Source organism: Sarcophilus harrisii, chromosome 5, assembly GCF_902635505.1.
Source record: "Sarcophilus harrisii chromosome 5, mSarHar1.11, whole genome shotgun sequence".
Taxonomy (NCBI): Eukaryota; Metazoa; Chordata; class Mammalia; order Dasyuromorphia; family Dasyuridae; genus Sarcophilus; species Sarcophilus harrisii.
This window is the reverse complement of record NC_045430.1, coordinates 64,252,949-64,269,022: the sequence shown is the minus strand read 5'-3', so window position 1 is coordinate 64,269,022 and position 16,074 is coordinate 64,252,949. Positions and strand designations below refer to the sequence as shown.

Genomic DNA, 16,074 nt, shown 5'->3' with positions numbered 1-16,074 from the left:
TTCCCTACCATTTGTTTGGGGGTGTGTGTGTGTGTGGAAGGAATTTGTTTTTCTCAGGGCAGGAACATTCCACAAGTTTGAAGGTAGCTTGGATTTCATTCAAATTCTACCTTTAACTCTGCTACTCATGTAAAAAAAAAAAAAAAAAAAAGAAAAGAAAAAAAATGAACAGTTAACCAAGCATTTATTAAGTGTCTCCTGTACATAGGTACTGGGGATGCAAAAGCAGACATTAAACTCTTGCTACTCACGTGTAGTTTACATTCAGAGGAATCAGCTTGCATGTTTTTCTAGACACTGAGAATTCATGCTTCCAGCCTGAATGTATCATGTTGAACTACTTCAGCACAATAAGTGCTGCTTATTGTTATTTTTCCAAGCTCTGAACAGCAGTATATGGTCTAAGGACAGAAGTTGTCTACAGGGCTATAACACCAGATGTTGGAATGTTAGTTTCCATTTATTTCCCTTAGGTCATGAGCTCTGTATTTTTCCAGTAAGATTAACTAAATTTGTTTTTATTATTGTGCGTTTTCTGGCTCTATTGTCTGCTTTTCTTTGTGTATTTTCTCCCATCCTTTCCTCTCTTTATCCTTTCTGTTGTCAGCTCGTCTCACTATGAAGGACTCAGTGTAACACTGACAATCTTTCTTTACTTTCTCCATTATACAATATATGTATGATCATCACTAGTCATTCTTACTTTGGAAATACTTTGAAAACAGAGGATGATTATAGGAGAGTAACCATTATCAGGTGGGGATATAGGTAGGAGGTCAAGAAAGGCTTCATGCAGAGAATTTTGTCTGAATAAAGGAAGAATGGGGGTTCCAAGAGTTGCAGGTAGAGGTCTTCATTCCAGGTTTACAGGACAGCCAGTGGCAAAGATATGGAGATAAGCAATGGAGTAGATGAATGAGGAAAGAAAGCCATTTCAGCTGTATCTCAGAGACAGAGATAATGTCTAATGAGCCTGGAAATGTGGTTTAGGGATAAGTTGTATAGGGCTTTAAATAATAAGCATATGAGTTTCTATTTTATTCTGTAGGCAAACTGAAAACAATTCAGATTGGTTGAGAAAATTGACATGGTCAGATCTATACTTAAGGAAAATTATTTTAATAGAAGTGCGTAGGATGGACTAGAATAGTGAGACTTATATCAATGAGACCAATTAGAAGGATGTTTCAGTAATCTAGATAAAAGAATGAGAGCCTTAACTAGGCAGACATTTCTTAAACACCTAATATGTCTAAGGCATTGTACTCAGTGCCTTACAATATTTCATTTGATCCTTACAACAATCTTAGAAGATAGATGACATCGTTATCCCCATTTTACAGTTAAGGAAACCAAAGCAAGCAGAAGTTAAGTGATTTTTCCCAGAGTTTCACCACTAATAAATACCTGAAGTTGAATTTGAATTCAGGTCTTACTGACTCCAGGTCCAGCATTCTAGCCACATTTCTGATAGAAGAAAAGGAGTTAGAAGAGATCATTGTGATTACATATGTGGGGTGAGAAAGAACAAGAAAATACCAAAATTTGGAACCTGAGATACTTTAGATTGATGAACTAAAACTAAAATCCCACAAACTAAATAGCATATCATGAGAAAAAAAGATCTATATTTCTGATACTCCTAAGTTGATGAGTTTGCATCCAACAACAGTTCATGGAAAATAAAATTTGTTTGTCCCTACTTCTTCCCTTTCTGTACCCCATATAAACTTCATTCCTCTCTCTTGGCTTCTCTATAGCAGTTCAGAGTCTGAGATGGAGGAAGAAGATGAGGAGGAAGAAGAAGAATCCCATCTTCCCCCTTCAGACCTGGGAGGTGTGCCTTGGAAGGAAGCTGTTCGTATCCATGCTCTTCTCAAAGGGAAGAGTGAGGAGGAGTTGGAAGCCTCAAAACAACATGAACCTGCAAATGAAGATGAGGAAGAAGAAGAGGAGGAAGAGGAGGAGGAGGAAGAGGAAGAAGAATCTAGTGAAGGTTAGAAAAATTATGTCAACCCCCAAACAATTCCCTAACAAGAATAATTTTATACAATTATGTTTGTGAAGTTCAAAATCTTATTACTAGAACAAAAACACAAAAAGTGATCCTTCCTGGCTCAAAATTTTGGTTTTTCTGTTACTTCAAATTTTTAAAAGAAAATCCACAGTGGGAACTGGTAGCCTATCTATAGATTCAAAAAGATATTTTGTTTTGTTTTATTTTTTGCTGAGGCATTTGGGGTTAAGTGACTTGCCCAGAGTCACACAGGTAGGAAGTGTTAAGTGTCTGAGACCAGATTTGAACTCGGGTCTTCCTGACTTCAGGGCTGGTGCTCTATCTACTGTACTACCTAACTGCCCCCAAAAAGATGTTTCTTATAAAGATTTACATTTCGATTATCTGTGCTACTCTTGAGCAAACATTAATAAAAGAGGATTATTAAATTTCACAAGAGCCATAGTGCAATTGTGAAATTGGTGGGAGGCAAATTTGAGCCTCCCAAATCTAAGTAAGTTAAGAATCTTTTTCCAAAGTAATTTTTTCTTCTTTTAACTTTCAGTTAAAGAAATCTACTTTAAAAACAGCAGGTAATCCAGTCTTTTTTTGTGGGTAACCTAGTTCATTACCATAAAAGTTGTGATCTAAATGCATAGAATCAAATCTTTTCAGTTCAAATTGAACTATCATTAATTGGACTGGACACAATGAGATTAATATTTAAAAGGGATATTCCTTTTTCTACTTTTACTGTCAAAGTGTTCCAACTTGTTCATTACCCATACTTTATGCATTTTCCAAGTCTATGGGGTTTATTTCTGCATCCTTTTTTAAACCCTTTCTCCTTTTGAATTTCTGGGTGTTTGTACAATTGCTAGTCTTTCTACTTTTTTACATTATAGCTACTGTGGTATCTGATTTGATTGACATATGTAGAGAATTTCCCCCCTTCTCTATGTCTGGCCAGGAATATATTGTTCTTACACTAGAAGCGTTAGTCCAGAAACATAAATCCTGTTCTCTAATAATATCTGTGTAAGTAGCAGGTCATTTCTGCTTTTCTCTTCTGGACCCATTGCTTCCAATTAGCGAGAATGATAATAGTGCTACCTGTGCCTTAAAGCCTTCAGTTTATTACTCAGGACTTGGTCATTTTCAGCAGTGTGTTCAGAATTCCTTCTTGCAGTATAATTTGTGACTACAAAAATCTGAAGGCAATTTTCTTATTCAGCAAGCTTTGAGAAGATCTCCCGAAGGCAACAAACCTTTCTATGGTGATTATCATATCGAAAATTATCCTTGTCAGTTCCCATCTACACTATTTTTCTCTCCTTTCTCTGATTCTTATTGAAAGCTCTCTCCCCTAAAGGCACCCTAGGAGCCATATTATATATATATATGTACTTTGGCAAACAAGCAGCAGCTTCTTCTCAGAGGATTCATTTCCCTTGTTCCTAATTGTCACTTAGACCCAAGTGTGCACTGGTCAATCTTCCCTTCCTCTGCATCATCTTCTTTTACCTGCTAGCATCTTGATACTAGACAGGACTTCAGATCCTTTTTCTTTTATGTTTTCACTTTGAACTTTTTCTCCCCTTCCTCTTTTTTAAAAAGAAATAATTCATTCTCCCTTATAATTGACAAAACTGAAAAGTATTCCTCAAGACCAGTCGGTACCTTAAGGAGAGATAATAATCAATTCATTACTGTGGAAACATACACATAAAATGTTCTTTGTGGATCAATGCAAAATGCTCTGTGATTTCTCACTCCTTTGAAAATCTGAGTAAAACCTATGTGACCAACCACTCTGTGAGAGCTTAAATTTTGGAGCTGTCATTTTCCTCTATTAGTTAGCTCTTTTTTCATTTCATTAACATTTTGAATATTAGTTATATCCTTTCTTAATATTCTTTCCCTTGTTTTGTTCACCTCATTCCTTATCTTCCGCTGGCCTCTCCATTTTATCCCCCTTATTATCTTACTAGTTCTTTTTCCTTTTCCCTCTCTGTTCTACTCTTTCTCCTTCTCCTTCCTCATTTTCTCTTCAGATTCTTCCATATTTCCCATTCCCAAAAGCAGTTGCTGGATTTTTCCATATCTCTCCAAACCCTTCAAAAAATGCTTTTCCTTCTCCCACCCAACTTTTCTCTCAGCAAAGCCAGAGGGAAAATCCATGCCCTTCTAAGAGAGTAGAGAGCTATAAATCTAATAATCTAATCAGTAGGAGCTGGAGGCCCCAGAGGCAAGTCTTATCTAGAAACAATTTTTTTTATCTTGATTTAGGATTTCTGGTTTCTTAACTTGACTATACTTCTCTCTCCTGACTTTCCTGAGTAGGAAAAGATCATAATCCTTGCCTCCCACTATCACTTTTACCTCACAGAAATGAAATGTGGCAAACAGAAGTGAGATATAGCTCTTGGAATTCCACAGAAGAATGATACTATGTAAACTCAGATTAATGATATCCTTCTAGAGGTGTGTGGATTGGAGGAAGCAAGAGTTTTGGCTTCTTCTGCACTGACGCCTCCTGGTTTTCAATTATAGCACCAGACCAAATTTTAACAGCTCTTTAATAGTTGGCCCCAGATGAACATGCTGCATATCATGCTTATCTGCTTCTTCCTGGAATCAGGAGTGTTATGCTACTGTTTTAAATTGAAGTCTGTTTCCCCCAATTCATTAGAGACTAAGCATGGAACAGAGGCAAAGTACATGTTCTGTGTGCATAAATTGTGTTCAAAAAGTCTAATTCAGTTAAGCTCTTAAAGCTTAAAACACACTAAGACTTTTGGGACATCCAGTTTATCTTCCAGAGAAGCTAGCCATCTTTGGATAGAAATTTGCTATGATACAGGATTCTAATGAGGTAGAAGATGAGCAAGAGCAAGTGGAAGCAAAGAGAATACATTTGCTTTCTGAATTTGAGGATTGGGGGGGGGGGGGAAATAGGCTCTTCATAGATCAGTGATCTGATCAACTTTCCTTTTTTTTTTTTTTTTTTTTTTTTTTAAGTTCCTGGACTTAGCAGTATTGATATTTTTCTGTGGCTGTATACAGACACTGCTGTTCCAAATTAGTAGCTGTCTACTCCTTCAGGATATAGGCACCCCAGTAATCTGCATCTTTTTCTTCTCTATAAATATTAATTGGTATGAGTAAGATCCAAGAAATTAGGAAAAGGGGCTAATATGCATCTTTTTGTTCTTCTGCAAAAAGATTAGCTGATAATATGAGTAAGATCCAAGGAGTTAGGAAAAGGGGCTAATCTCCATCTTTTTGTTGTTCTTTATAATGGTTAATTGATAGCATGAGTAAGATCTAAGGAGTTAGGACAAGGAGACAAGAGCTCTTGGGATTGTCAGGTGAATTGGGATCTCCTTCCTCCATATTGCCTCTCGTTACTAGGGAATCGGTTGATATAATCATTGGGTCTGCTCCTGCTCTGTCAGAATCAGAATAATCATAGCCATAGCATGTTCAGAAGAACTACTAGGTCAGTATAAAATTGCTGTTGCCTTCATTATCTTCTTCTGACGATGGCTATAGCCTTGTAGACTTCTGTGCAGCTTAGAATGCTTTATGTGCTTGTCTTCCACTTAGAAACTGGACCTGGAACCTTCGTCACAACAAGAATACAGGAGGTGGCATTGGGGGTCAAAGTTGAGGGGACTTTCTTTGTGGTCAGATACTTAGCATCAGACTTAGCCAAATGCTGAAGTACCTAGAGACAGAACTTCTTGGCTGCACAATGAAATTTCTCTTTCAGTGTAGCCATTGACTGGAAGTCTTATTGCCTTTGAGTTGAGGGTAATGACTTTCTCTCCTCTTCTCTCCTGATCCTCTCTCCATTTATCCTTATCCCTATGTCTTTATGCTTGATGTTTCGCTCCCCCTGCTGTAGAGGGAGAGTATTGTCCCTGGAACAGAGAGCTCCAGCAAAGCCAATGGCTCCAACATAATTCAAATGAAGAGGATACGGGTACATTTAAAGGTACCCGCTTTGCCCCTGCCCGCCCCCACCCCCCAATCCTTCCCTCATAGCTGCCCAAAAATTGCCCTGAAGAGCAGGTCCCACATGAAAAGGTATTTTTAGTATAATTGTATGGACTGGCCCTGGCCCATGTCTGAGCTCCCTGCTACCTGTCCCTGGCACCATGGCAGCCTCAGGATAATGTCATTTTGTATGGAAAAACAGGAATGACCCTATGGCAACTTGATTGTTCCAATTCTACACCTAGACCCAAAGTTTCTCATCAAATTCAGCATAGATGTCCTTCCTAAGTCCCCCTTGGAACAGCAAATCTAATGACAAATGTACAAATTTGGGTCACTTAAGTACCTCTTGAAGGTGACAAAATATCTTCTGCCACAACAAGATATACTTGGGCACTTCACACTAAAATATTTCTACTTTCCTATTTAAAAAAAATTAATATTCAAAGCATGTTGAACTTTTAAAGATTTCAGGGATATAATTGGCGGCAGAAAGTGAAGTGTTAATGGTGAAAAATGTCATTTTCTTCCCTTTTCTGCTTAAAAAAAAGGATGGAATTCAGCATTTTCTGTCTACTGGCCTGCCTCTTCCACTTCCTAGTATATCATAGGCGATCAGACAATGTCTCAACTTATATTGCTGAGCACTTGCAAATTACAATGAAGCCACAAGGACTAAAACTTCAATCAGGTCAGCCAGTTGGACTACAAAGGGAAGCAATAAGGCATGATTGCCAGGGTTGATGGGGGCAGTTTTCTACCTAGTACAAAAAAAAAAAAAAAAAAAAAAAAAAAGGACTTCCAGTCAGGTGGTACCTGCTCTCACTGAACCTTCCCCAATGCCCCACTTTAGTTACTTACTGTCCCTGGTATTTTAACTCGGCTATATGGCATGATGTATATACACTAATCCTGGGAGCCCATGCAGTGGTGAGCTGCATGGATATGCTTTTGCTATTATTGCCTGTAAGCTCTTGTGTTGCCTTGAACCAGGATTTTTGCTGAAAAAGGTCACCAAAATTGGTTTCAAGGTAGAAATTTGGCTCCAGAAAAAGTTGATAAGAATTTCTCAATCGCCTCATTTCCTTCTACTCATGAGTAATCAAAGCTTCAGCTGTTGATGAAGCATCTCTCCACTCTTCCCAAGCCTCCCTTTCCCCTGCTCTAATGCCCCTGTCCTTGTCAAATTGCGCAGCATGCAGCATGGGACAGGGATGGAACAGGAGAGCTTCTCCCTCCCACATCCCCCCAACTGTGGCGAAAAGAGCACATGCTGCCAAAGTTGGCAGGTTTATTACAAAGCAGCATCCCTACATCCCTCCCATTGGCTAGCCTCTAAAACCCAAGACCTCATGGCTTGATAATGGTGTAAGTCCCTTGCTTCAGGAAGAACCAGGATATCTTATGGGGAGGGGCAGGGATGCTACTTATACAGATATCCTGATATTCTGTCTTAAGACCTTGGAACAAAGTATATGGAGGCTTTCTTTTGAAAGTGCTTTTGAAAGAAAGAGTCTTGGATTTGATTCTAAGTAGATGAAATTGGTATACCAAACTGCCATCTCAAAGAAAGAAAACATCCGAAGGAAATGGATATACTTCCACAGTGGTATTGCTTAGATTGACCAATACTAAATTGCATTGAATTTTCAATTCTTGAAATTACTAAATTGCTCAATCCGATTAAGTGAACAGTGGGAAAGTTTCTGTGGTTGCCTGCCTATTTCAAATCTCACTTCTGTATGCTATCTTAACAAATATTGTGATTTCTCTGTTTCCCTTCTTGTGATTCTTTGTCCTTGTTTCACCTTCCCTGATTTTTGCTTTCCCCTTCCTTATTTTCTCCCAATCTTTTCTACCTCCCATATCCCTTTCACCCTGTCCTTGCTATGCCAGCTGGGAATCTGAAGCTACAGCAGATTGTAAATCTAGTCGATCCCCTGGAGATCCAGGCAGATGTACACTGGACACACATACGTGAAAAAGAGGAGGAGGATAAAATGGTGTCTACCTCCAAGTCCTCCAGCTCCAGAGGTAAACTGCACTAAGGCTATGGATACTGTCTGAATACTTAACAACTTTTTTGTGTAGAAGACTTCCTCCTTAGGGGAAGATCCATCAGATCACTTGGAAGTACTTTGGGTACTATCTGAATACTTCTTAACAACTTCTTTGTGTAGAAGAGTTCCTCTTTAGGGGAATATCCATCAAATTGCTTAGAAGTGGGGCCAAAAAAACATTTTATTTTCCTAATCTTAGATATGGTGTTTTCCCTTGGATTCTTTTCCAGCATATGTAAAGTTTTCCAAGCATTTAAGGTCTTTTGGTCCTGGACCTTTTAATGCAAAACAATAGATAAGCTTTACTCTTAAAAAGTAAGTTTATTTTTTTTCCCTTGTGGTCATTATAAGTTGGGTTAGTCCACCTTTGTACATTTTGTGAATTCTGCTGGCATTGTATTGATGAAATGTATGTGTATCTATAAATAAATTTGTGGCCTTATGCCCCAACATACACATATACATAGATCCATTTAGATATATATGTATGTATGGGAGATTTGGGATAGCTAGGTGGCACAGTGAATATTGTACAGGACCTGGAGTCGGGGAGAACTGAGTTCAAAGCTGTCATCAGACACTTACTTATTAGCTGTGTTACTTACTCTGAGTAACTTTGTTTGCCTCAATTATCTCATCTATAAAATGAGCTGGAGAAGGAAATAGCAAATCACTCCAGTATCTTTGTCATAAAAATGCCAAATGTGGTTATGAAGAGTTGGACATAACTGAAAGCAACTAAATGACAGCCACAAAAATGCAAGTTTGTAGATGGAAGATGAATATGCTCAGGGACACTTATCGCAGAGTTTTCTGGAGAAGAAAATTAGGCCAGAAGGATTCTAGAAATATCTACAAGTTTTCATGGAATGAATTCTAGATATTTTTTTAAAGTAACCTCACTTCTCCAAATAATTTCTAGATTTTTTTCCCCTGAGGCAATTGGGGTTATGTGACTTGCCCAGGGTCACACAGCTAGGAAATGGTAAGTGTCTAAGACCAGATCCTCCTGACTTCAGGGCTGATGCTCCAGTGCTCTATCCACTGCATCACTCAGCTGCCCCTTCATATAATTCTTAAGAAAAATGTAAAAGGGGATGGTCAAAAATGGAATCTCATTTACAGTCCTCTCAGTCCTTAAATACCCTATTACAATTGCATCATTACAGCACACTATGTGTGAACTAGACAAGCATTACATCACCGTACTAAGTACTGAGTATATTTAAACTAGAGAACCATCATTTCATCAATCACACTGAGTTGACACTTTGTTGTAAGTATCCTTGTTTAAAGTATACTTCTCCAGAGTTTTGGCCCTTTCGTTTACCATGCTGTAGTTATCGTACATATCATTTTCCTGCCTTTACTTACTTTACTCTGCATCAGTTCATGTAGATCTTCTCTATAGTTATCATATTCATCATTTCTAAAGCACAGTTGTAATTCATGTACCCTTGTTTGTCAGGTCATCAAATATTTATTAAGTGCTAGTTTTTGACCCATTCTCAGTCATTGGGTATCCTACTTTGTTTCCAGTTCTTTGCTACCACAAAAAGTATTGTTTGATATATTTGGGTTCTTTATTTTAATCAATAAATTCCTTGGGATATAAGTCTAATAGTGGACTCTGGATCAAAGGAATGGACAAGTTAAGTCACTTTAATTTGTATAATTCCACATTTCTTTCCAAAATAGGTGTGCAGATTCATGTCTCCACCAGCAATTCATTATCTTCTCATAAGCTTTCCAATTCTGACTATTCCCATCTTTTTTTTCCTCATCTTTGTGAATTTTCCAGGTATGAAGTAATATATTTCTCTTAATATTAGCAATTTGGAGCTATTTTCCTATGGTTATTAAAAATGTGTAGTCCTCCTTTTGAGAAGTTTCTTCATATGCTTTAATCACTTTTTTTTTATTTATATATGTACAGGTATGTACCTACATGTGGGTGTATACATATACATATATATATGTATGTATGTATGTATGTTAGTTTTCTGTATATCTTGTATACCAAACCCTTATCTGAGAAATTTGTCCAAGATTTTTTTTCCTATTCATCTTCTTTCCTTTTTATCTTAGACTGATTAATTTTGTTTGTGAAGAAGTTTTTCACTTTCATATAATCAGAATTATTTATGTCATCTTTCATATTTTTATTTTTTAATCATATTTTTAATCCTTGTTTGGGTTAAGAATATGTCTCCTACCTTTAGCTGTTTCTTTTCCATTTTCCTAGTAATTTTATCAAACAGGAAGTTCTTTCCTTAGCAGCTTATAGTTCCTGCTTTGTTGAATATTGGATTATCAATTCCATTGTTTTTGATTTTCCCTTTCCTAGTTTGTTCCATTAACCTACTTCCTATTTATTTTAACCACTACTAAATGGATTTGATGACAGCTACTTTGTAACATAGTTTGAGGTTCTAAAGTTTAGCACAACTTTAGCCGTAATGCATATCAATCAAATAATCAGGCAACAAGCATATGCCAGACACTGTGGGTATAAAGTAAAAACAAATAGTTCCTAACCTTAGAGAGCTCACATTCTAAGGAAAGAAAACATTTATAAATTAAAACGTACAAGATAAATATAAAATATATAGAAGGTAAACTTACAAAGGATGGCTCTGACAGAGGACCTCCTGGAGGAGAAAGCTCTTGAGCTTCGTCTTAAAAGAAAGCCAAGGATTCTGAGACTCAGGTGTTGTGAGAAAGAGAATTTTAGGCATGAGGAATAGCCAATGCAGAGGCACAGAGATGAGAGATGTAGTGTTCTTTGCAAGGAACCCAAATAAGCTAGTATGGCTGGATTGTAGAGTTCATGATGACAAATAGAATTTTAGAGATTTGGAAATAATAGAAGGGTTCCTATTTTGAAGAGTCTTAAATGCCAAACGAAAGACTTTATATTTAATCCTGGAGGTAAGAAGAAACCACTGGAGTTTATTGATTGGGGGTTGGGGGAGTATTCTAACTCTCACCTTAGGAAAATCACTGACAGCTGTGTAGATGGACTCAGGAAGACTTGAGTTAGGGAGAACACTTAGAAAACTTTTAATAGTTTGGATGATAAGGACCTGAATTAGGATGGTGTCTGTGCAAATGGAGAGGTCACAGAGAAACAAATTACAGGACTCGTTATCTTATTAAATCTATAGCACATGCAAGAGGATGAAAACCTGGGTTGAAACCAGATGAACCTACATGACTGAAAAGATCAGTAGCAGCTTAAAAATGAGAAAGAAATTTGGAAGATGGTAGGAAAGAGCTGAATTCAGTTTAGGGTGGGTTTAGTTTGAGAAGTCTGTGTAGAGGACAAGGTGTCTAACAGACAACTGAAGCTGAAAGACTGGATCTCAGAAGAGAATAAATAGATCTAGGAATTATCTGCAGAGGGATAATAATTAAACCCATAGGAGCTGATGAGATCAATTGAGAAAGTATAGAGAGAAAAGAGAAGAGGGTCAAAGAGTACCTAGGGGACATTCGCAGTTACTGGATATGATGTTGATGAACATCTAACAAAAGAGACTGAGAAAAGGAGATCAGAGAAGTAAGAGCAAAACCAATCCAAAAGAGTTACAAAAACCCAGAGGGGAAATAGCATCTCATAAAAGAAAGTAGTCAATAGTGTCGAATATTCCACAGAAGAAGTGAGAATGGAAGGGTATAAGCATTTATTTAGTGCCCACCATGTGCTGAGCACTTTGAACAAATATCTCATTTAATCCTCATGACAATCCTGGGAGGCTGGTGTTATTATTATCTCCATTTTACAATTAAGGAAACTGAGAGGCTAAGTAATTTGTCCAGGATCACATAGCTATTAAGTGTCTGAGGCCAGGTTCTTTTTGATTCCAAGCCCAGCACACTGTCCCTTGCACTACTTGCTGCCAGAGAGAGAAATAAAGAGGGATCTCCTAATTAAACAACTTGAAAGAATGCTGTTTCAATTGAATAATAAAGTCAGAAACCAGCTTTCAAGATTTTAGAAAAAGATGCCAGGAGAAAGTAGAGACATTTGTTATAAACTTTTTCAAGTTTGGCTGAGAATTGGAGGAGATATTGAGTGATAGTTGGTGAGCATGGCGGATATATTGAGGGTAATTGAGGGATAGGAACAAATGACAGGAGAAGAACCAGAAGAGAGGGAAATATTGAAGATTGGAGAGAAAGCGGGGGCAATGGTGGGGGAAGTCTGCTGAGGAAGGTGGGAGAGGATGGGATTTGCAGGGGCAAGAAGTTTCTTTCCTTTTACCCATCCCCACAATAGTTTACCCAAGTATACATGATAAAAGTACTGCTGTGTGAGATCTTGTGAGTAATGAATCAATCTCTGCCAAGTCCTTGAATTATTTTTGCTTCAGGGACCTTCTCTGTAAGGTCCTGATGAGATTCAGGTTTTCATTAGGCTACCAGACCAAATGGGAGCCCAGCTGAAAGCAATTAAAATGGTTAGGAATTGCTTCCGAGTTGGGTAATGAACATTTGCCAGAAAAAGTCAAACCTACCATGTGTGTATGTGTGTGTGTAATATGAGTTATTATATTTCTTTACCTTATCTTACCTGATATATGTAAGAAAAAGGGAACAAAGAGAGGGAATATTTAAAAGGTTTTCTCAGAGTCATTTCTCAAATGTTTGTCTCAAGACCTTCCCACCCTCTCTCCATTCCCCCAAAATGTTGTTTGCTTTTGTTACCAAAGTCTCTTTCAGAATAGGGTGTCTCTTTGACTTTGTATTCCAATGGACTTTTGTTAGTTATTCCTCCTCCCTTTCTCTACATGTCACGAACATAGCTCTCAGTATTTGAAATGTGCTACCCCAGGTGAGAGTCTAATCCTGTTCTCAACCTTCTGATACCTCCCAAGGTTCGCTTCTCTTCTTGGTTCCTTGAAATCACCTTGTTCCACAGCATTAGAAGTGTATACCTCTGTGTAATGTTGCATTTATCATTTGTTTTAAATTCAGTGCCTGACCTTCCTTCCCTACGCCACGCAGCAGTGCAGGCCTGGCTGGAGACGGTCTCTGGAGGTAGTCTGGTGATATTTCTTCTATATCGATTCACAATAACCGCTCCTTAAGCTCAGCAGTCCAGCTGGTCTCTTAACAGAATTCTGCCCTGTTGCTCCTGCATGCTCAGGATAGGGTGGGATGGAGGGAGGGAGTGTGCATTGCATGCCTTGCTCAGACAGCCATTCTTGCATGAACCAGATATTCATCTTAACCCTTGCAAGGCACAGTCCAAGAAAAGTGATATTGTAAGTAGGATATAGGTCAAATAGGCGGGTATGAAGAGTTGAGTAAGTGCCAAGAAAGTGAAGAAATATATTTTTAGCTTTGGGGTTTCAACTAAAATCTGCAGAAGGACTAAGATATGAGAGCAAAGGAATTTGGAAGAATTCCACAAAACCACTGAGGACTCCCAGAAGAGGAAATGGGAAGAAACAGTTAGTTTTTTATGGAGTGAAATGATAACTGCAAGACTGAAAAAGAACAGAAATGGTGCATATTGTTTAACTAAAGCCAAGGGAAGTGAGCCACCTAGTAACCACTATAACTAGAAAATATCAGCTTGTTCTACAAATTATAAGCTGTATGAGGTTGATGAGGTCAACTGTCCATTCTAGATTAAGAGCTCTTACGGGATAAGGAATAACAGGATTTATATTTCCTACCACCTTCGTGACCTGCCCTCCCCCGTCTTTCTTACTTGCAATAGAGGAAAAAAGTTGGAAGTCCAAGTGTTCAAAGCATTAAATCAAGAGAAGAAATTCCATCTGTTGCCTAGTTCAAATATAAAGAATATGCTGCTATGAGTATAAATCACTAGCCATTTGGATCTCTAGAAGACTTGACAAGACTGAAGTCTCAGAATACATAAAGATCAGGGATTTCCAGCTTTCACCATATATAGCTCAGTGATTGGTGTGGCAGCTTCTGGCACTTTGCTCTCCATCCTAACCCCAAATCAGTCCTCCACTCCCTTGCCCAGGCTGTATCTTTCAACATTAGCTGCTGTTGCAATGTTATTTACCATTTGCTTTTTCATTTTTGACATATGTGACTGAATTGTTTCTTTGAAGGTATCTTCAGGAGATTTTAATGTCTTCTTCCTCCTAACACTGTAAATTAAAAATAGAAATATTTGATCAAGGACCAGGAGATCAGCCCAGTCATCCAGTAAACTAGATTGCCTGATTGGGAAACTTTATCTAATGATCTCCTGTGCTCCCCAGTCTATTTTTCAACAGCAATGGTGGTTTTATTTTCTAGTTCATAAGCATTCACATCGACTCTCTAATTCTTTGGAGCAATGGACTCATGGCCAATACTGTTTACTTAGCTGCTTGATATAAAACCAGGAGCTATTTCCTACCTGATGTTTTATTTCTCCAATCTGGTAAAAGATTTTAATAGATCTGCTAAAAGATTTGAGCAGGGACAGTTGGATATGTCCCTTAAAAAATCAATTTGGTGGCTTTTGATTTGAGAACCTTGTATTCTCCTCTCCAGTGAAACAGAGCTTGAGTGATTGAAAAAAAAAGCACATCCTAAGATTCTAAGGGGAATGTTTATAGCATCAGAGCATTTAAAGTCTCATGCAAAAGACCACAATTTAATTGAATCTTGAAGGGAACCAAAGATTCTACAGCAGGGGTCCTCAAATTTTTTTAAATAGGGGGCCAGTTCACTGTCCCTCAGACTATTGGAGGGTCGGACTATAGTAAAAACAAAAACATTGTTTTGTGGGCCTTTAAATAAAGAAACTTCATAGCCCTGGGTGAGGCAGATAAATGTCTTCAGCTGCTGCATCTGGCCCGTGGGACATAGTTTGAGGACCCCTGTTCAACAGTATAAGGAGGAGGGAGGGGAGTGCATTCCAGGCTTAGGGGACAGATGCAAAGGTAGAGCTGAAAGAGTGCCATGTTTGAGGAACATGCAGAAGGCCATTTGACTGGACCATGAGATGTCTAGTGAAGAGTAGTATGTAATAACATGTTTAAATATTGTTAAAAAATTTAAATCAAACAGAAAAATGTGTAGAGGTGATGGAAAGCCATAGGAGTTTATTGAGAAGGGCATGACACCTTCAGAAGTTTGAAGCATGGATTTAAAATCAGCCCAAGTAGATCTAGAAGAATTTTTAAACTGAAAAAATACCATTTTTCCATAAAATTTATGTCTGTCTCAGAGACCTAACACTTTTTATCCATTTATATTCTTAAAGCTAATTGTGAATTGCCCTTTGTATAATTGAGAGGAGGTGCAAAAATGGACATTTTATGGCAGAGTTCCTGCTCCTCTCATATCAGGTTCCCATAGGGATCTTGGAGATTAGACTATCTAGTTGGAAGGACACTTTGAGAAACCAGGTTGTGTTCTTGTCCTGTTTCCCTGTAAAATCTAATCAAATGAGTATTTCTTACTCTTTGTGTTGCTCTATCATGGACTGTGATTCACAAACTATGTTTAATTAATAGCAAAGTCAGAACATTAGTCTCATCCTTGAATGGCTTTGAATCTTTTGATTGTTGCAACTTATGAAACAGAAAAAGGGAAAAGTGACCAATATCCCTCTCTACTTCTGAAGGAGTGAGGAGTGGGGGGAAGAAAGGCAGAAGGGGCTCATCAGATTTGTTTTTAGATAGTCTGTAAACATTAATTGGACTCTGAAAGAGGGTAATCATTGAATCATCACATTAAAAGAACTGAACCACATCAGTATTGACATTTGTGAAATCAGTTAAACCAGAAGACAAAATGTATGAGCCACTTAAAAGAAAGAATGAATGGCTCACAGTATCTCCTTGGATAAACAGAATTTTATTTCATTGTGCTCTCAAAGGCCATTCATTCATCTTGCAGTGTTTGTCTTCAAAGAAGGGAAAAAAGGGTGTGGGCGAGGGGCAAATTTCAAGAACTTAAATCACTTGCAACATAGTTTCAATTCAATTTAACAAATGTTTATTAATTCCCTCCCCTGCACATATGAAATAGTCCTTA

General features: G+C 37.9%; 1 protein-coding gene across 3 annotated transcripts in view; it reads left to right on the top strand.

The window, feature by feature from the left end:
* Nucleotides 1-16,074, top strand: part of MICAL3 (microtubule associated monooxygenase, calponin and LIM domain containing 3) — a 252,128-nt gene that overhangs the window by 187,709 nt on the left and 48,345 nt on the right. For 2 of the 3 annotated variants that reach the window (XM_031939707.1, XM_031939708.1), the window contains exons 27-30: nucleotides 1,761-1,996; nucleotides 5,907-5,996; nucleotides 7,895-8,032; nucleotides 13,039-13,101. In XM_031939707.1, coding sequence (XP_031795567.1) covers nucleotides 1,761-1,996; nucleotides 5,907-5,996; nucleotides 7,895-8,032; nucleotides 13,039-13,101 — 527 coding nt within the window. The remainder of the gene's footprint in view (nucleotides 1-1,760; nucleotides 1,997-5,906; nucleotides 5,997-7,894; nucleotides 8,033-13,038; nucleotides 13,102-16,074) is intronic. The other variant, XM_031939709.1, reaches the window with a different exon arrangement.